At 41.3% G+C, this 21,867-nt stretch overlaps 1 protein-coding gene across 2 annotated transcripts; it reads left to right on the top strand.

Annotated features, from left to right (window-relative positions):
* Positions 1 to 3,568: 3,568 nt before the first annotated feature.
* Positions 3,569 to 20,722, top strand: LOC310993571 (cyclic AMP-responsive element-binding protein 5-like; the record flags this gene model as incomplete). 2 transcript variants are annotated; one of them, XM_083981959.1, is made up of 11 exons in its annotated part: positions 3,569 to 3,622; positions 6,063 to 6,129; positions 6,464 to 6,557; positions 8,516 to 8,625; positions 9,031 to 9,287; positions 12,395 to 12,521; positions 13,894 to 13,965; positions 18,093 to 18,446; positions 19,239 to 19,514; positions 19,612 to 19,720; positions 20,592 to 20,722. In XM_083981959.1, the coding sequence occupies exons 2-11, from the start codon at positions 6,076 to 6,078 to the stop codon at positions 20,720 to 20,722; spliced, it is 1,584 nt and encodes a 527-aa protein (XP_083838085.1). In that variant the 5' UTR covers positions 3,569 to 3,622; positions 6,063 to 6,075. The 2 variants fall into 2 exon arrangements, with proteins under 2 accessions (XP_083838085.1, XP_083838086.1); XM_083981960.1 differs by lacking the exon at positions 3,569 to 3,622 and having other exon boundaries at positions 6,070 to 6,129; positions 6,417 to 6,557.
* Between the last annotated feature and the right edge of the window lie 1,145 nt (positions 20,723 to 21,867).

Below are 21,867 nucleotides of genomic sequence, written 5' to 3' on the forward strand. Positions count from 1 at the left end.
TAAAACATGTCATGCAACTGCTTTAAAGGAGACCAATATGAAATTATGGAAATATGAAAAACATTTGTTGTTTATATATTGTTTATTTTCCATCAGAGTTAACTCGGGATTGAAAATTAGGGAATGTTGTGTTGCAACTCTACATGTATCTGTGCTGTGTGTATCGATAAATAAATGATAAGCTTTGCACAACTTATTGGCAACAGAAACTATTACATCCATAAAGTTTACTGATTAATGCTACCCTATAATGGCTCAGTGGGTGAGGGGAGAACTTTGTGGTGTGTGTGGCTCCCAGAGAGCGGAGAATGTCCTTAAATCACTGGGGTTGGCTAACCAGGGCCGGCTGGCCTGTGTTGGACCTGTTAATCGAGCGTTAAAATGGCCTGTCATAAACCACTGGCCAGGGACTTCAGCAAACAACCTCAAGACCTGGGAGCACATTCACTCTCTTTCTGACTGCTCTCTGTTTATCCAACCATATAAAACACTGCAGCACACACACAGATTCACTGCTAAGTTGGAAACTTTCCATGGGAATTAACAGGAATATGTGGGAATAAACGGGAATAAATCCGAAATTTAAAAAATTGAAGGTTGGCCCTTGGGGAAAATATATTGTAGCATAACCTTGGCTAAAACACACTGCTTACTGCAGGGCTATTGAGACCACACTACATGCACTGTGCATGGATGTCTGCTTATGACAAAACAAAACATTTACATTTAGGTTTGGATATGATACAGTTTGTTTAAATTACCCCCAATTTCCAGTTAATTCCCATAAATTCCCAATAATTCCCATAAATTCCCATTATTCCCATGGAAAGTTTCCAATTTGGAATATTTCCCAAATTCCCCACTTCCCATGGAAAGTTTCTAGAAATTTACCAGAAATGTACTGGAAATTTTCCGCCACTTTGCAACCCTAACTGCTAACAATAAGTATCACACACACTCACACAAGCAGCATGACATCACCAGCGTCTACCGTCTCTCACACATGTAGGCTACAGTATAGAAATCCAGTGACTTCATCCACCTAACACAGATGTTCTCTCTTACACACAAACATGGAGACACACACTCAACATAAACACGCTCATTACACACACATGGTGTATCAGACCTGTGACAGTGACGCAGTTACCAACACCATTACGTAAATGAGAAGTGCTAGCATGTGTTGTGAAATGCAAGAGAGAAAGGGAGAGACACAGAGAGAGTTTATGGTGCATGACATCATCTGATCTGAGGTCCGTGGGTGGCGCACAATACAGCAGTTTGGGATAGATTTCAGCCTAGCATGGATTTTCTGATTATCAGGCTCTTTTTCGCTGAAGCTAAACCGGCCAAGCAAAACATAACTCCAATTTACACATGCTGTATGGTGTGCACCAAACACACCAGTGGGTCTGCATGTGAGGGCAGAGCTGGATGTAAATTTAACTCTAACTATTACATAATCTGATGACTGTAACTCGTATACTTGGATGCTGTTTAAAGTATGTTTCCATTTACTTTATAAGTCACACATTACTCTGCAATTCAAGGATAGAAATAGCAAGAAACCACAATGCACCGTGTCAACAGCTGAGCCAGATAAATGATGTAGCCACAGTGAGCATAATGCTACATGGATGTTAAGGTCACTAGGTTTGTTTGACCTTTGACCTGAAGCACCGTATTTTTTACAGACGAGGTGACATCAAGCTCCGAGCAGGCAGCTCTCTAAAAGCTCCCAGTCTGACTGTTAAAAGCCATGCTGAGGTGAAGATGCCAGATGGTAATGGCTGGTATTGCCACTGAGTTATGGAGGTAGTTGTAATCTCAGTGGCATTGTCTGCTCCAGGGCAGCAGCAGGAGACTTCCTGGCTGCCGTCATACACTTTTCAGTGTGACTGTGCACTCTTTAGAGACACACACACATACACACGCGCGTGCTGTAAAACATCCCCTATCTGCACTGAAAACAAAACTCAGTGATTCACATCCACATGGGGAAGAGCTCAAAACACAGAGTGACATCATCACAACTTCCTGTTTCTTCACGTTGCCATGGCTACCAAAATTTGCATACTTTCTGCGATTGGCTGATGATGAGTCAGAAGGGTTCGGTCCCATGTTGCACTTCAACCACAACAAAACCATATCCCTCTGTTCAGCCCCAGCCCAGCTGGTGCAACGGAAACCCTGACCAAACATGGCAGAGATATTACTCCATGGGTTAGCTCATTTAGAAGCGAATGACCGAGGACCTGGTGTTTTGAATTGCCAATGGGATTTCAGACATAACTGAAGAAATCCCCAAACAGCAGGCATTTGTATGCTCAAAGATGAAATCAGTGCAATTTCATTTAAAAACAAACAAACACTAAAGAGCACGTTAGAGACAGAATACTTCAAATCTCTATCTGGCAAACTATATATCGTAGAATAAGAGCTCTTCTTTTAATATAAAACACAATGATTAACAACTATTTGAACTCTAGGAGTTTTCCTGTGAACAATCTGTGTCCTCTACACAAACTTAGGGCTCTCTGCCCTGATCATGACTTATGACATCATAATAAACACACAATGGCCACCAGTGTGTGACTGTGGATCTACTGATGGTAACAATAAAGCCAGTCTATCACAGTGTGTTGCACTTTATCAATAGCATTCAGTCGTCAGAGACTTAAATCTGTTAAATCCCTAATGCGTTTTATGATCACTGCAATAGCTACAATAGTAGGCTAGATGAGCATAAATTGTAAGTCTGTCTGTTTGTTTGAGGTGTGGGTTCTTTCACATAGCCTGTGATATCTTATTAGTATTTTCATTGCATGGTTGTCTGATGAGTTTGAGCTAAAGAGTTGTGAGAGGCAGTAGACTACAATTATTTTAGGTCAATAGATAAAACAAAGGGTCAGTGAACAATTTATCATAGTGATGATGATGATTACTGTTATCATAATAATAGCTGTTTTTGTTGTCATGCTCACATTAGTAATCTTGTATTGGTGTTGGCATTAGGCTACTGTAGGCTACCAGTCCTTTAATTACAGTTTCATAATGTCTTGTTTTGTCGAGATAATTTCGAGACAAAGTTCGACCCAATTAGTCTTCAAAACCTGTCTGTGTTTGATCATAATTATTATATTTCGAGATAAATAAAGCGCCATCCATCAGGAAAGTTTCAAAACTCCTGGGGCTCGACTTCATTTCGACGCATGAACTCGATACAGTCGCTGGGACGTCCCGTTCGCACAGACACCGAGAGTGAGGAGGGGGGAGAAAAAGAAAAAGTGGGTCTCGTCCACCCACCCGGTCTGCCCCGTGTCCCGTCACGTTGTCGCTGGTGTGTCTCATTTGGTTTTTGTGTCGGTCCAGGTCCAACACCACGCTGCCTGTCCCCGTCCAGTCCCGTCCCGTCCCCCTACCGGCCGGCGTCGTAACCCCGCCCCCCCTCCTCAATCCCTCTCTCCGTACGGGACCGCAATGATTTAGAAGTTCAGGAATCCCACGTGACGTCACCGGGAGGGTGATGTAATGCTTCTGTAAATAGAACGTATTGTAATCTCGCTCCAGTCCAACGTGGTTCCTCTCTGGAGCGCCGCTTGTCCCGCTCTACTTGTAGGTAAGCCTCATCTACTTTCATTCACAAAACTTTAAACTCGCCAGCCGCGGCTCTCCTGACGCTAAACATCACTCTGCTGGAATTGCTTTTACACCTTAAAAAAACACATTTTTCAACGGTGGCGGAAAGTTAACGGGGCAAGTTCTTTTTGTTTTTTTGGCTAGCTGTCCCGGTGAAGTCTCATCACCAGGCGGACGTCGGGCTGAGCGCGAGCGTCTATTTGGGGGGTGTGACAGCACTCTGAATACAGCTGTGCCGGGCTTGTTTATGAGTTGAACAGGTTGTTTTAGCTTGAAGCAGCGGGGGAAGGAAACACACCGGGTCATGTTCTGGAGACATACACACCGGTACTGACCGACCGGCCGCCTGCCGGAGGGACCTGCTGGTCAGAACCGCTGCTTACTTTGAGCTGAATGGGTTCCAAGCCGGTTCGATGATGTTAACACTCATCCACCAAACATGGCAACTTTAGAGAAGTAGTAAGTAGCCTAACTGAAGTTGGATGATTTTTTTTTTCTTTTTTCTTTTTTCTTTTTTTTTCCAAAAAGCTGTGCGTTATATGACTCATACAAGCACAGGGTGGTTTTAAGAGTTGTGTGTGTGTGTGTGTTATGTCATTCAGCATCATTGCAGTGATGATCATATAGGGCAAAGACACGAGGAAGAGGCGGGAAAAAGCCTTATAATTGCGTTGCCCCCAAAGACTTTTTTTTTTTTTTTTTTCCAACGCAGACATTAATCCGTCTTAAATTGGCAACATGTTGTCTGGTCAGTTGTTGGATTTATGTATTAAGGATGACGTCATTGTGATTGATGTAACCACTCTGACAGAAGGTTTTGCTGGAAATGTGCTGAGTCTGCTCATCTTGTACAATCGCTGCTGAAAGGAGGAAGGGAGAGGTAATAGTGCGATAGTGAATGACAGTGAATGATGAATCACTTCAAGTTTATCAGTTTTCATGTATCTGTGAATGATGACGTGATATCACTGCAAAGAAGGACACGTGATAAACTGTAGTAAATGAAGAAACACCTTTTTCAACAGAGTTTGTAAGTTATTTAAATAAATTGTGGTGTTGTGAGCACTTAATCATTCTGTCTTGTAGCTGACACAAACATTGGCTACACACGCATACACACACACACACACACACACACTTATGAAGTCACCTTGCCTGGGGTTGGAAAATGGGGGCTGAGGCAGGTTCAAACCTGTCAGGAGTAGTCCTCCCTCTGCCGCCTCCCACTCTCATTCCTTCTCTCTTCCATTCATTGTGTCCTCCTCCTTCTCTCTCTCTCTCTCTCACTGCCACTTGCCCTTTCCATTCCCCTCTCCATCACCCTAATGTCACCCCCCCCTCTCTCTCTCACACACACACACACACTTTCCATTTCTTATGGAAGCATGTACTTTTGCCCCCATCTCTCCTCTCTTTAGCTCTCACTCTTTCCCATAACATCAGGACCCACTTTGCTGTCTTCTCAGCCTTCTCTCACGCTCACGCAAACCTTGAAGTTTTTCAGAGCACGTGTTGTACCTATGAATATGTATCCAACACATTTTCGCATAGCCATCACCTCCGCCCAAGCAGACACCTTTTCTTCCGCCTCCTCCACACTGGAGCTAAGAGGATGAGAGGTGGAGGATGACCTAATGACCCTCTCTGTCCTACTACAAGTGTGTGAATCTTTGTTGATGACATGCAGCTTGGAGGAATGCCTGAGGTCAGGGAGTTGGAGGCTTCTTCCTTTGCACTCAGTGGAAAGTGAAGGGCCAGCAGCAGTAGCACTTCAAATAAGTCCTGATTACCCACCCATCACTGGCCTAATATGCCCACAGAAGAGCTGACTGGGTCAAGCCTGGGTTAGTGTGCTGTGAGCGGGTTCACTGATGTGCTGTGTTGTGCGTTTGTGCTGATATTTTTATCCTGTGGTGACTTGATTTTTATGTTATGCGGGGCGGGCATGCAGCCTTTCATCACACTGGTATCATTAACTGATGCCCCGATGAAAGCCTAATTGTAGGCTGAAACAATCGCACTGCACGTAGCACTTTAGAGATCATGATGCTGTAAGACTTTGATGCCATTTGGTGCGTATATGTTATTAGTATTGAGTAATGAATAGTTAGCGAAAACACAAACAAATTCTATGTATTACTTGTCCTAATAAAAAATGACTACCTTCAGTGTACAGCTGGCACCAAGGGGATAATTGTTCTTGAGATAAAGTTGAGTCTCAGGGCGAAACATCCATCATCTGTGGCATCTACCTCATTACACGTTGCCTCAAAGCGTGATAATAGGAGGATTGCACAGGCTTATTGTGCGATTTATCTCTGTGTATAAAACGGAAAACTACAGACTGACAACTAAATGAAATCATCATACGATTTACTGTACCACAACAGTTCATATGTTGTTTATCTTCTGTTTTCCAGGCTTGTGGATGACATGAATGACAAACAGGACAGGCCTTATGTGTGTGGTGCCCCGGGCTGCTCTCAGGTCAGTTGGATACAGTTTACCTATTCCTTTAGGGAAATATATAGTAATTACTATTTTTTGTCACATGGTTATTTAATATGTGCATTAAAATGTACATTGATATACTGTTGAGGCTTTGCTAAAATAAAATCCACAGAAGGATAAATCATTACTATTATCATGATAAAAGTAAAGATAAGAATTAGTAAAAGTAAATTAAGGAAAATCATGTGGTATAGATAAGATAGAATCACCAAAGAGACACCTGCTGATTTAACTGAGCACCTCCCATGTGTCGTGTCGTACAGCTGCACCCATCTCTTCATGTCTTTCTCACTCTGTCGGTGTGCTGCAGCGCTTCCAGTTAGAGGAGCACCTGATCATCCACAGACACAAGCATGAGATGACTCTCAAGTTCCCCGCCATCAAAACGGACACAGCTTTCACAGGTGAGACCAGCACTGAACTGTTCCTCCAGCACCCACCACTTTGTTCAACATCAAACAGGTGTTTAGTTCACGCACTGTGTGTGTGTGTGTGTGGTTTCTCTGATCCTCTGGGGATATTTTGCTTTTAATTAGCAGCTTTACCCCTCATCTTTCCCCCTAACCACGAATAAGCTTTCCCTTTTTTTTCTCCACCACTTACACTTGCTATATGTCACTCTGTTCAGCTGTTGTCTGGCTGCATGTGTGTGTGGTGATGACCTCTGTTCAGGATCAGTGCTCGATGAAAAAATGATGATGCTACGTTATACAATATGAAATCAGATAAGCTTGATACAAGCCTCATTCCCTCAGATAGTCTGCGCTGTGAAACAGAGCTGCTCATGTTGCAACATGTATAGAATACTCCGTCAGATTAGACCAAACTGATAAGGCCATCAGCCGAGACCCCCCTTTGATTTTAAAGAAGAGGTGGGGAGGGGTTGTACATGTGTCAGCACAAACCAAAATATCCTCATCCTAAATATCTCACTCTTTGTTTGAACGTTGTGGAAAAATAAGGGAAACAGGAGATAACGGAGGGACTGCACGGATGTAACCATTTCTAAACAGGAAGACTTTACTAACTAGCTCTAAATCCTAGTTTTATTGTTGTGTACACCAGACAAAAACATTATACTGCTGATCGACTGAGCAAATATTTACCTGTATCAGATTGTATCAGTGTCAGTTATTATGACAGCAGCGGTTACATACTGTAAATACATGACAGTAGGTTTGTGACAAATTATTACTTCTAATACGTATTAATTTGCTCAGTATTTCCTTGTAATAGGAGATTATTTGAGCAGAGATCAGATAAAAATGTAGTATAAATGTCAGAAGATATGGGAAAAAAAGCATTTTCAATTAACTATCATATACAGTACAATACAGTAATACTATTGTTGCTATTTTTGCTTGAAAACCTACTGATAGAATGACATTTAGTTGATCAACTACTGATTGAATCTATACGATAGTTACATTAAGAAAAAAAACAACTTTAAGAGATTTGTACATTTTTCATATTCGTTCATATCCTCTACTTTGAAGGCCTCATTTTTTCCAACTGAATAGAGGTGACATCTTATTTAAAACAATGATAATTTAATTATCATCATTTCTAAGGGAGAGATTTTGTGTCCTGCTGTGATCATCTAAATTCTGCTTTAGATGCTTCTTATGACTGAAAAAAATATTCCTTTCAAAAACTCAAAAAACCACAGTTGGTACTAAATGTAATAATTAATTATGAATAATGCTGTGGTTGGTTCTCCACTGAGACATTAAATAAAACAGATTTGCAGTTATTTAAAGGCTAAATGGATAATCTTGTAGCCAGTAATTTGAGACATGTTTTTGCTTCAATACTCCAGAGGTACGTCACAGCTCTAAGGTCATAAATGTAAAAGCAATCTGCGCAATAGGTTCACATTGAGTAGCCTCACCATCCCAGTATTTCTGCGTCACCATGATCGTCTCGCTGCAGACTCTCATGGTCAGAACACTGTCTGTAACCATGGAAACAGCTGTCCGTCTGGACATAAACATCAGCATGACATCTAACCCCTGCAGACTCTCCCTCTGCGTCCTTTCTCTCTGTGTCTCTGTCCTGCAGCCTGTCACACCTCCTGCAGGAAGTCTTATGTCAAAACAAAGAGCCCAGCCGACCTTTGACCCCTGCATGTTTAGACGGCCCAGAGAGACAGACTGATGTTATCACAGACAGAGACAGAGAGAGAGAGAGAGAGAGCATGGCTGGGAGCTGGCTTGTTTCTCCACTTGGCATCATAATCTGGGAGATGGTTGATTTAGGAAGCAGAATAAGCAAAAACAACCACATCAATGTCTGCGCTTTTTTTTTTTTAAACCCGTCTCTCCTTTTTGTGTGTTTGTGTATTTGTGTATGATGCTTCCAGACCAGACGCCGACGCCAACCAGATTTTTACAGAACTGTGAAGAGGTTGGTCTGTTCAAGGAGATAGAGGAGGAGTTTCTTCAAGCACAAGAAGAAGAAAAGAGCAAACAGGTACATTTTCAAGAAAATATAAAGCCAAATTAAGCTGAATTTCTAGTCTTTGGCTGTGTTAGACACACACGGCCTTTCCCTCATTACCACTAGGTGTTAGTCAGGTCTGTCAGGTTTGTGTTTTGAGTGACACTTGAGCGTGAGCGAGATAAAAGAAGTCAGACTCAATTAGGTGACTGCAGATATCTGACCTGCTGCAAGGAAAGACACACCAGGCGATCACATTCTCCTCTGCAAATGAAACAGCTAGACATCAAACACACAAGCACACGCAGACACACACCTAAACAAATGTATGCACGCCACGCATCACAATCACAAAACACACACAGATTGAAAAGCAGAGAGTGCCCTCAGTGTTCGAAAATGGTCCCAGCTGTATGTTGCTTCCGCCTCTCCCCACAGACGCTTACCCATAATGGGCCGCCCTGTATGAACCAGCACCAGCTCAAACCCCAGCTTCAGCTCCAGCACCCACCCCAGTCTCAGCACCCACATCCCCAGCCACCCCTGCATCATCCCCAGACCCATCCGCTGCAGCATCCCCAGTCCCATGGCCCCTTGGTGGGCCCCAGCTGCAGCCTGGCTGCTCAGCAAGCCCTGACATCCTCCCAGTCTGGATCAGTCATCAACCAGTCTCCTTCCACACTCTCGCACTCAGGGTGAGTATGGGTTCGGCCCGGGTGCATGCATACACACCTTCACGCATGCAATCATCCAAAGACACATACAGTATACACACACATAGATATTACTTCAACTGTCCATTCATGCAGCAACACATCCCATACACACATATTCCCTTTTAATGTTGCCTTTTCTCACTCTTTCTTCCCCTCTTTCGCCCCGTCTCGCCCATCCTGTTTTGGAAGTATTATAACTCATTCTGTCTGGCACAGACTGGCATTTCCCCCCTGCATAATTTATCACTGCACTAATGAACTGAGAGAAAGAGGGGGGAAAAAAATCAAACATCAATTTACTGAGAGAACAAAGTAATAGCATGAGATGGAGAGCCGCTGCGTAACACCCACTCAAACCCACTGACACTACCCACCCTACCACCCGACTACTGCCTCTGTTTTGTCTTTTAAGACTCAGAGTCTCTCTCTCTCTCGGCGTCTGGGCAGCTTCCAGGCTCCCTGGTTATCACCCAGTTCAAGAGACAGATTAGAGGAGTTCCTGTCTTTCATCTGACCAGCTCCCAGCAGCTGCTCCCACTCTTCCTGACAGTTCAATTTTGTGGATTTGTGAACTACACAAGACACTCAGTCATATTAGAATATAAAGACATATACTATGAGTTTGGTGCAAATGTTCACAGCAATTTTAATCACAGCCTGCACTGTAATCAGAAAAGTGTTTTGTTAGACACCGCCCACATCAAATTTAAATTTGTTCAATCAAAAAAAAAAAATCTAATTGAGAATGCCTTTAGGCAATGAGAACAGGTGGGATAATCATAATTGAAAATACACTATGCACTTTAATCATAGTGTAAAATGAACTGCACTGATTTAATAAAGATTGAATATAGAGCATTAATACATTTCACAGTCTTAATCTGGCAGATTTATAAATTACATACATTTTATTATATCTCTCTATATTTATGAATTTCGGACTACCAATGACAACATGTGTATTACAGAATTTTTCCATTTTTAAGCATATATAAATGTAATGACCATTTTCATAAAATTACACTTCAAAATTTAATAAAACAAAGAAGAAAATTAATTGTTTTCACCTCATAATATTTTCTCAAATTTATTTCTTCCCAAAGTGAAGTGAATGAAGCATCTTTCAGTATGTCTAGTGTCACTGCTATTTAACGTCTTTTGCGAATTGTTTCTCAACTGTCACTTCAACTTCTTTCGAATTTCAAACAATTTCAAATCAAACAAAAGCAAAAAGCTGTAGCATTTGAATTCAAATTTCCTCAGTTAAAAAAAAAAAAAAGTTTTTGTATAGTTGAGTCATCAGCAAATATGTTAAATAATGCTGTTTCATATTTCCTTTTTTGGCATTGTTTATTTATTTTATTTTTTTCTCTCATCTTTTGGGCCTTGTCCGTTTTTTCTCTTAAATGGAAAATATACTGTAGTGACAGACAGGAAGTGATGGGGGGATGTCATGCAACAAAGGTCCGCAGCCGGATTTAAACTGGGGACATTGCGGTTACACGGTCAGCACTCTAAATCCCCCCAGGATGATTCTCATTTATGAGACTGTTTTTAATACTTAAAAGACTAAAGAGGAATTTTGAACTTTCCCCAAATCTCAATGTTACAACAATAAAAGCCTTCTTATCTCCCACCAACAAGTCTACAACTGATTTCAGTTTGAAACACATACCGCAGATAAACCAAGCTTCTATCACAGCTCTGGAGTTGACGTGATGAGTCAAGGTATCACAAGTAAGTCAGTGAAATAATACGGCCCAAACATCTGTCCGGGACGTGACGGGACAGTGAGAGATCTGACAGTCGATCATGCTGCAGTAAATCAGTGCCAGCTGTATTCAGACAGACATGTTAGTCAGTGAAACCAGCTAAGTGTTACTAACTGAACCATGGAGCGGCTGTCTGACTGTTTCCCCTTGTGTTTACCACCGGTTTCCATGGCAACCTGGTCTCTGAGTGTCTGGCTGTAGGCCCGGTAGAACTGTTGTGGTTACGTTAGGAAATGTTGTTTTGGTTTGTCTGCACTGTGTTGTATGTTAAACGGGCCGCATACCCCAGATTCAGTGATGACATCATTACCGATGACCTCAACGCGGCCACGGAGGCCCACGCCGTCCGATTGGCCGCGAGCCAGAGCGGTTAGGTCAGCACATGGCACCCTGGGTCTCTGCATCCCCCGCTGTGATCCCTTAGCTTCTCTCCTCCCTCTCAAGCTGTCACTTTTTTTTTCCTTCTCTCTGTTTTCTTTCACTATGTTCACCTCATCATAGTTTCCATTGTCAGTGCTTCACTTCAAACCTCTGTTTACCCCTTTTTACTCACATACAATAACATTTACATTTTGTTCTCATTTTTTGACAAAAAGTTTTGGTTCATCCAAATTACAAAGCCACATATTTTCGCACTTACCTCTGGTGGTTTGCAGCTATGTGTTTTCAATTTTTGTGCCCGCATTTTTGAGATATTTACTTTACCTCACCGGATTTGACTGTACTGACATTGCACAGCTCATTCAGTGCCTTAAATATCTCCAGTTGTTATAAAAGGAGACCAATATTTGATCTTCAATTAGGTAGACCTAGACAACAGTGTGTTATACTGGATTTCAGAGCATGGATTTCTTCAAGACAATTTTTACGCTATTTCCAGTCACCACCACATCCAGGGAAAACACAAGATAAACACATAATTATTTTAAATGTGCTTCTTCTTTATATATCTTCTCTCTCTCATACAATGAACAAAATAGCATTCACATTGTGTCAGGCAGAAAAAATTAAATACCTCTTGAGGTAAGTGTGCAGTTACATTTTTAAAATAATGTTGGTAAACCAACCCTTTAAAAAGACAGTTAGCTCCAGTGAATATAACTAAATCCTTCCACTATTACTCCCCTGATTAATCCATCACCACATTGACTTTTTTTCATATCCATCTATCTCAGTCTCATCTGTCATTAAGGCCGGGCTATAAATGTTTCAATTTGCACCTCTCCCTCAACCTGGATTAATGAAACCTAATCTGCGGCTAGCTCCCTGGCCTGACCTGTCCCTCTCTCTGTCTCGTTCTGTGGCTGACCACAGCCCAGTTCCAGGGCCACTGTCCTCCCTCCTCCACATGCGGAACAGACACAGACAACCGCTGCCAGCCTCCTTACCTGGCACGCTGCCAGACCCCGCCATGCAAGGGGCATCTGCTCAGCACATGACTGTAAGTATGAGACACCGGTTACTCACACACATGCAGTTGCATTCAGACACGTATACGTGGTGACTTTTTCATCATCGACAAAATAAAAATAGAAACAACAACAGAGATTAGGACATAAATAACAACTAACAAAACAAAAAAGGAAAAGAAAAGTCATCATAGTGTGGATTATTTTGTCATAGTGGGTTGTCATATGAAGGTTGACAAACTGACAGCCACCTAGGTGATGACGTGGTACCGACCACAGTCAGTGTTATTATGAGGAAAGTTTGGAGATTGGGATTGAAGTGTGAGGAAGACCAACACTGACGAACTGTAGTGCAGAGTCAGAGGATTAATGATGTACAGGACTTTGTACTGAGTTTAATGTTTGTTTTTCTTATTTGTATTACATTGAAAATGTATTGTTGCGTATTGTTGAGTTGATTCTTACTGCTCTTTATTCTAGTCTGATGTCTGTTTGTCTGCTGGTATTGAAACAACCATGTTATGGCGAATAAGAATTTTCATTTCTATGGTTTATTTCAGCTGTACATACTGGTAGTGACAGAGGTGGAGTCAGTTTGAGAAGGTCAAAGGTCAAAAGCAGCTGGTTACTCTTCTCAGTTTCCACGCAGGGATGTGTTTTGTGTAGATTTAAAAAATTAGGAGTGTGAGCCGAGGAGACTTGCATAGTTTGAGATATAGATGTTGTTGGCTTTTCGTCATTGAGAGTGGTACTTACAGTGTTCCCTTTGAAGTCACTCAATCATGAATCAGTCTTAACTATCTGATCTATGAATACAATCTGCTGAATGAGGAGATTGTTGTTGTTCATTCAGTGTTGAATATACTGAAGTTGGTGGGAGAGGAAGTACTGGTTTAAAACAAATTTGAAACATGTCAGCCTTTTGCCTTTCCAGTAAAATGTATTGACTTTAAATTAAGAGATGATTAGCAGCAGCCATGGCAAATAGATTATTTATTTTTTGGGACCATTTTAATTTTAACGCTATAAAGCCAACGAGACAGTTTCTTTGTTTCACCTATCCATTTCCTATTTTGATGCTGTGTAGTTATGCGGTAAAATGGAGTTTAAATATATTATTTGTGTTTGTGTTGAGGAATTCAATGGATTGAGTTGTGTTGTTATAGGGTGAATATGCATAATGATTTATAGATGCAGGGATAGTGGCCAAAGTGGTCAAGATGCCCGAGTTAGAAATATTCATGGCTGACAGAAAAACTCACTTCGCTCTTCTGGATGAATTAATCAAAAGTGTCAAACTCCAGATGGATGTGACCTCGTGGGGAGCTCTTTATGTAGGTGCTGATGCTTTTTCTTGTGATGGTTGAAAGGTTATTTTTATGACAATTTTTTTCCCTCCTTCAGATAGAGAAGCAGATGTCTTGTCTAATGGCTATACCAGGTCCTGGACACAACCCCTCCTGTTCCTCGCCTCAGGTAGCTACTGACCAGCTCAGATATTTTCCTCCTGTCTCTGTGGATTGTTCCTTTCTTCTCGGGTAATAACATAATACAGAGTCTGTATGAGCACATCATAAATTACCAGCGACTTATGGTGATCCAATATCAGGTCTTTGTTTTGTACGAAAGCAGATTTTCAAATGTTGCAGTATTAAAGAAACAATTCAGTATTCTGGGAAATGCATATTTGCTTTTGTGAGTTCAACGAGAAGAGGAAAATGGGGAAACAGCTAGCTTATCTCAGTCCACTGCTAGCACCACCAGTGTTCATGCACCTCTAAAGCTTCTAACCTTCAATGCTATTGGTTAAATTTGTACAAAACCAGAACCAAAATATAACTATTCACCATTTTGGATGAGGCCCTGACATAGTCTAGCAACCTTTTATAAAACTGTGAATTGTGGTTTATTAAACCAATGAAAGATAACATGTTAATGGGCAAACTGAGATAACTGGCTATTAGCTGTAGCCTCAGGAATGAGAGTGGTATTGATTTCTCATCAACTCTGTCAGAAAGCAAATAAGTGCATTGACTATTTACAGAAATGGCTAACCCACTCCTTTAAGTTTTTATGATTTCACCTTCCTCATCGCCACTCAAAAATCAAAGCTATACACGAGTTTACCACACCTGTATTACAGTATATCACATGTGCTAGCAAAAAGGCAAAGAGCACAGAGCACATGGATGAAATGCTCCTAGCAAAAGGTTTCTTGTGCTGAAAATAGACCTCATGTTTGGTGAATACTGAAAAATCAAAGCTATTCAGTGATATCTGTAGCATTTTACACTTGATAGAGTGGGAAAAACATTAAACAGCTCACGCAGTGCCTTAAATATGCCCAACTGTTATAAACAGACAGAATTTAAAGAATCTTTTCAGACCCTAAATGATAAAATCTACAATATTAGAAGCTATTAGGTGTCAAACCACTTTATCAAGTGTATGAAGTTCAACACTGCCTTTGGTTTATTCCTTCCTGGTGGGGATGGACACTTAACACACTCACACACCACAGGAAGTCGCCATCTACATGCTCTCTCTGACTTTCTTGGTTGTTTTATTTACCTTGTGTCAACATGCCCTCTATCTCTTCCTCTGTGAATTTTACATTTCCTCTTTCTAGGTGCATGTAGTATGAATTGTTAAATATATGTGTGCTATCAAAAGCAACTTCAAAGGGAAAACTGTGAAATCTCCTTGCACCCACACAAGCACTCTCTCCCTTTCTCTCTCTCTCTCACACACACACACACACACACACACACACACACACACACACACACACACACACACACACACACACACACAGAGAGACACACACACACTCACACACATATACATATACATAAACAAGCTCTTACAGGTTATGACTCCATGTGTAGAGCTTGTATATAGAGTGGCAGATGAAAAGTGGTTTCGGGTTTCAGAGCCTCTCGGGTCGCAGGTTCAAATCTGAACCTCTCTTCATGTCTTGTTCATACACACGCATGCATACACGTCAACTTTTCTCTGTTTTAAGGTCATTTTTCTCATCAGTTGAAATGTTTTGTATCTTCGAATGTGAAACATGACTTTGCTTCTGTAAAACCACGGTGGATATATTACCCTCTGCTGTACAGTAACTCCACACTCGGCTCAAGTCGAAAAGTAAACATTTGACAAGTGGATCAGTGTATCACGTACAGTTCCATGTCTTCATTCACTGATCCCTCATGACAGAAATATCAGTGTGGTGTGTCATCCGGGCCGTTGCGATCCATGATGTAATCACCAGCCCCAGTGTCAGGGTGTTTCTATGTAGTAAACAGAGAAGAAATACTTGTGCCCCGTCCTGTTCAGTGTGTGTGCGTGTGTGTGTGTGTGTGTGTGTGTTTGACTGGCGGCCTGGCTGGCTGGCTGGCTGGCTTGTAAAGCTGGCACAGACAGCTCAGTGACCTCATCCTTGGCAGCCGCTAAATGTGCTCCCTTTTTTTTCGTCGCTCAATGGTTGAGAGAGAGAGAAAGACAGAGAGAGAAAGAGAGACAGACAGAGAGGGGGAGAGAGAGAGAGAGAGAGAGAGAGTGAGAGAGAGAGAGAGAGAGAGAGAGAGAGAGAGAGAGAGAGAGAGAGAGAGAGAGAGAAACTCAGCAGCTTCTTCTCTTAAAGAAATATTGTGTAACAGGGAGCAGATACCAATATTGCCAGAGAGGGGGGGTGATGTCATGCTCCAAACATGACCTCTCCCTCTCTCTCGCTCTCCTCTGCTGAGTGGAGGAGAAAGGTGAGATGAGGTTTAATTTAGCTCTTACAGTCTGTTTAGTCAGATGATACATGGGAATGATAAAGTGTGAAGGTATCAAGCTGCAGACGGCTGCATTCGCTGGAACACATTATCCATCTCATCTACAGTGGGCTGTGTTGTGGGCGATTAGGAGAAACGGAGATGGTGGACCAAGTCGGAGATTTTAATGAGTTAATGTCAGATTTTTTTCATTTTGAGACTATTTTCTACGATACTGTGAGGATCTATATCTAAAGATTGGCTATTTGGGCGTCTTTGACCTAAAGCGGCTTTTATGTTGGGGGGCTTATCTGCTGTGACCAATTTAGCTGGTTCCTGGGGGGTCACAGACACCCCACCCACAATGGAGACATGGAGATGGAAAATGTTTCCGTTGAATCACATGCTCTTTGTATATGAGTTTAGTTTACATTTATCAAAATATAACTTCTGGAAACTGTGTTAGGAAATGTTCTAGATCAAGTTCAGGTTTCATATTGAGTTACATAGTTACACATTAAGATGCTCAGTTATACAAAACATAGCAAAGTGGTCTTACATTAATAAAACCTATAATGCTTTATGTAATGTTTGGTATCCAAACTTGTCTTGCTATAAATAATATTCTAGAAATGATTTGCAACGGCCAGCTTCAGTGTTACCGGAAGCATGGCTCTAATTATCCCAGCATGGGCAATTTGGGAATCGAGTACATTTTTATTTATACACCCAGAAAACACAACACACACATATTCTTCAAAGGATAAGGAAGCCCTGTCCTACTGTTTAAAAAAAGATAGAGGCGTCAAGAAAGGCATATGAACAGAAATATCATACATTTACACTGAGGGGGAATGTAATACTAATATTAAGAAAGAAAAGTAAAAGCATATACAGTATAAATAAAGTATTAGAGGAGACTTTAAGCTACTTTGAGTGCAAAATCTGATGCAATCTCTTGTCTTTCAATCAATCAATCAATCAATTTATTTATTTCGGGCATGTCAATTTAAATCATCATCATCACACTTCATCTTAGTTCAATAATACAATGCACATGGCCGAAAGGGAAAGCGGGAGAAGCAAAAGCTTATCTAGTCCCGCCCCCATTACCCACAGAATAAAATCTTTATCATAATCTTTTCTCCTTTTTTTTTTTTTTAACATTCTTTTACTTATGACATTTTGACATAATATGTTACGGCATAAGTAGTATATAGATCATATCATAGTCTTTTCTTTTCTTTTTGCTTTTTTCTGTTTTTTACATTTTGATATAACATATTTTACTTATGACATTCGATATAACATGTTGGCAACAGGTAGTAAGCAGAGCTGAAGTTTAGCTCTAGACAGTACAGTACATAGATTACGTGTGTGTTTGCACATGTAATTTCTTTTCTTTCTACTGTATGTTCATCTATCCGCTGATCATGGGGTCTCCTCATACGGTTCACAGGTTTCTTATATATCTCAGAGTGGAATCTGGTTGCATTCCCTGAGGCCATAATAAATTCAGAGAGGAATGTGCCGTTTAAATGAGATGATATGGAAATATAAAAGTCATAAAGAGAATGTCAATCACTGGAGCTCCAGTCACCTCTGTGCTTATCTTTCTTGGGGGAAATGACATATGGACAACTCTTTGTCTCTGTGAGTTTAGAACTGGCTCTTGGCCTAATGAAAATGCCAAAATGATGATTTTTCTTTTGCAGAAAACTCCCAGAAGAGAAATTGTTATATTATACATAAGTTCAAATGGTCATTTCCTGATGACTGCATGTGTATTCAAAGCTGACCTGCTTTTTTTTTTTTTATCTCATCATCTCCACTCAGAGATCCAAACAGACACTGGCCCATCATTTCCAACAGCATCATCCAGGAATGGTTGCCATCAACAACCCAGTTTCATCCATGGGTCACATGATGGAGATGATGCCACAGCGCCACCAGGCACCTCCACTACAACACCACCACCATCATCCTCATCACCATCCTCATCATCCCCAGGTTCCAGCTCCACTACTCTCCTATCAACGATGCCACGCCGCTCCTCCACAGCACCTGGGAAGCTCGCACAGCCACCAGCTTCACCAGTCAGGGAATGTACCGCACACTCAGGCTCACCAATCACCGCCTTCACACCTGCATCAGGCTTCACCTCCTGCATCTCTGTCTGTTCCAGCACAGGTACGCAGTTTACATTTACTAATAATATCAAAAATCATCATAGACTGTATATAAAGATGGATTGTGGAGCACCACCTAACTCCCAGCTAATACAAAAAGGCTAACTCAAGGCTAATTCATTTGCTGGCTTATTAACCATCATTATATCATCATCTAACAAGCTAGGTGTGGTGAACTTCTAACACAATCAATCAATAGCAGCTAACAACTAGACTCTCGAAACAGCCATAGCCTCATTTATGCATTACTATGCTTTCACTTTTCAACTTTAAACATTTTATAGAAATCATCACCCATGCAGAAATGGGCAATCCGAGAAAGTGTTTTGTATATGTATCGTATCCAATCCAATCCATTTATTTATAAAGCACAATTTAAAAAACACAAAGGTTTCCAAAGTGCTGCTCAGTAAAATAAAAACCACAAAACAAACTAAAAAGGCAAAATCCTAAAGATAAAAAACACAATAAAACATAATTAATAAATAAATAGACTGTCCTCCCCAGATAAAATATCTGTGCACATATAATCAACAACCTACGTAACTTGCAAACATGTTTATTTCTGCTGTAGTACAGTCAGGCATATTTAAAGTGGTAGTGTATGGGACTGACTTGTTTTTGGAGCCAGCCTCAGGGAGCCATGCAAGCTACTGAAGTTTTACTTTGTACTGTGTTGGCTTCATTTATCAGCCCTGAAGCTTGGTAATACAGTACATGAATCACCTGACTTCATATTTCTGCATTGAAGCACAGTGGTTAATGTGAAAATTTTCTCTTTTTTTATTTACAGTTATCACCAGCTGCACAGCAGATGCAACCCTCACCTTCTCATTCCCAGCATGCAATGCAGATAGGTGTTAGCTGCAGTGTTGGTGGCCGGGCAGAAGGAGGAGGACCAGGCAACCGTCGCAGAAGGACATCGGAGCAGGACCCTGACGAGCGCAGGCAGAAGTTCCTGGAACGTAATCGGGCTGCAGCAACCCGCTGCCGACAGAAGAGAAAGGTGTGGGTGTCGTCGCTGGAGAAGAAAGCCGAGGAGCTGACGCACACGAACCTGCAGCTGCAGGTGGGGCGTGCTTTTTTTTTGCACAGACAAGTACTCACACACACAAACACAATCCACGCTTCAAGGATACTTAGCGTTTTTCTCTCTGTGTTCCCAGAATGAGGTGACGTCACTGAGGTCGGAGGTGGGTCAGCTGAAGCAGATTCTGCTCACTCACAAGGACTGTCCTGTCACCGCCCGGCAGAGAGAGGCACAGGGGTACCCCAGTGAGTAAAACCCACATACCCTGTACCCCTCGCTAGAAATATCACCAGCTTTTCCAGACGCCTGACACCAATCATCTCCATCCACCAGTGAGGGTATAATTCAGATACATTATACCTTATTTGTGCACATAAGGGAATACCCCATGGTTACTGTTGTCTTGTTATAACAGCCCCCCTCTACACATAGAGGGGCTTTAAACCCTATCTTACCACATGCAACTAAACAGCACTTAAGAGTCAAAACTCTGCTTTTATCCCCACAGTCTATTAGTACATGCACTTTTATTCCTGTGGAGAACCAATCAGGGGGACGCACTGCACTCTTAACTCTCCATTCAAAAGGAATATATTTTTCATTTTCATTCTCATTTAATGAACCAGACGTTGGTGGTGTTTGAAAGTGCAGTGCAGTGCTGTTCTTGCACTGGCTGTTTTGCCTTGCATGAAGCTAGCATGGAACAAAATGCAGACCATGCCCATCTTGCACTCGAGTCAGGCTGAGGTTGATGTTTGACAATAACTGAACCTGTAACTAAATGAAAATAAAAGATACTGAAAACATACTGCACCTTGTGGCTTAAATGGAGAGCAGCCATTGTGTTTTAAGTGTTGAGCTTTGGAGAACAAAAAACGGATGCAATATTGGCATGTGTTATATTCATATATTTCTATTGTTGTCTTTTTACCTGTATGTACAGTATTAATTTGTTAAAATAAAAGAGATATTTTCCTTTAATCTCAGCTGTAATGGGTTTTCATTCATGTGTTGCTCACATTACAACCACATGCACACAAACCTGCACTCACAGAACGGACAATCCACACAGGATCAGTGACTTTGATTGATAGCTGTCTCTGTGTCCAGCTGCAGGGGTGAGCCCAGGAGGAAGTCCCACCCCTGTGGGTTCTGGGTCTCATCTTCAGGCCATCCAACACAACAGCATCTCCACCTCCTCGACAGCTGCAAGCGACACAAGCCACGACCCCCAGCCCGGACGCTAGCACTCATCATAAAGACGAGGGAGGGGCTGAATCCAACCAGACTGAAATACCTTTGTGTCATAACAACACTAAAGTCTCACCGAACTGTGGATCCATGTCTCTTTACATTGTAGATGAAATACTTAACTGGATAGACAACTTTATAAATCCATGCAAACGCTGTGGTATTCTCATCTTTTCTGGTTGCAGAGGATATTCATGGTGTCATTTCCATAACTGGTGCAAAAATATCCTTTTCCGAAAGCCTTGTTAAAAACTGTGACGTCACACGGCAACTGGATTCTGTATTTGTTCAGAAAATGTCTGTTTCTGTTCACAGTAATCTGAGCATTGCCTGCTACCCACTGACTATGCACACTGACCGTCATCACTCACCGTTTCACTCCTCTCTTGCTCTTTTATCTTGCACTAATTAAAATGAAAAACAAAGCCTATATATTAGTTTATATTTCTAACTGAGCAGCTGCAGGTGCCATTTAATGCCTTCTCTTTGAAGCAGAGGCAGCTTGCCAAAACTGGGTATTTTTCTACACATACAGACAGAAAAATGTTTTTTAAAGTATATTAAGATTTGAAGTCAACCCCTGTCAAAGTCCTCTATCTTGGAAAGCCATTTAAATCTGATGATTGCACATGTTTTCCTTTTTTTTCTATTTTATTTTTAACACGACTGTCCTGAAAGTTTAAATAACGATAAAGTGCACCTCATGTCTGAATCCCTGTCAGTTTAATTTAATTTACACTTTTTGTACTGTAAAAAACTGTTGACAATCGCTGTAAATCTAATGCTAAAATAAAAACACTTATTCTGGTATTTTCATGTGAAATCTATGCAACATAAAATGTCTCAGAAATTGTGTGGAGACAGTACAGCAGCAGCTGACAGCAGTGAGATTATCAGTGGGATTGTGTACATACAGTACAGTATGGTCTATTCTGCCATCTAGTGACTGGTTTTGTTAGTAATGGCCAACAACAACAGCTGGAGTGGTCAGCAAAGCAGACCACATCCTGTTTGATGCTTGGCTGATAACAACACTTCTAAACATACAAACAACCTGAAATTAACTTTTCCTGGTTTATTTAAAGGTTAAATTTGACTACATTCATCATGAGGAAAAGAAAGTGTTCCTAACTTCAGGGTG

Source organism: Trachurus trachurus (genome assembly GCF_905171665.1).
Source record: "Trachurus trachurus genome assembly, chromosome: 11".
Classification (NCBI taxonomy): Eukaryota; Metazoa; Chordata; class Actinopteri; order Carangiformes; family Carangidae; genus Trachurus; species Trachurus trachurus.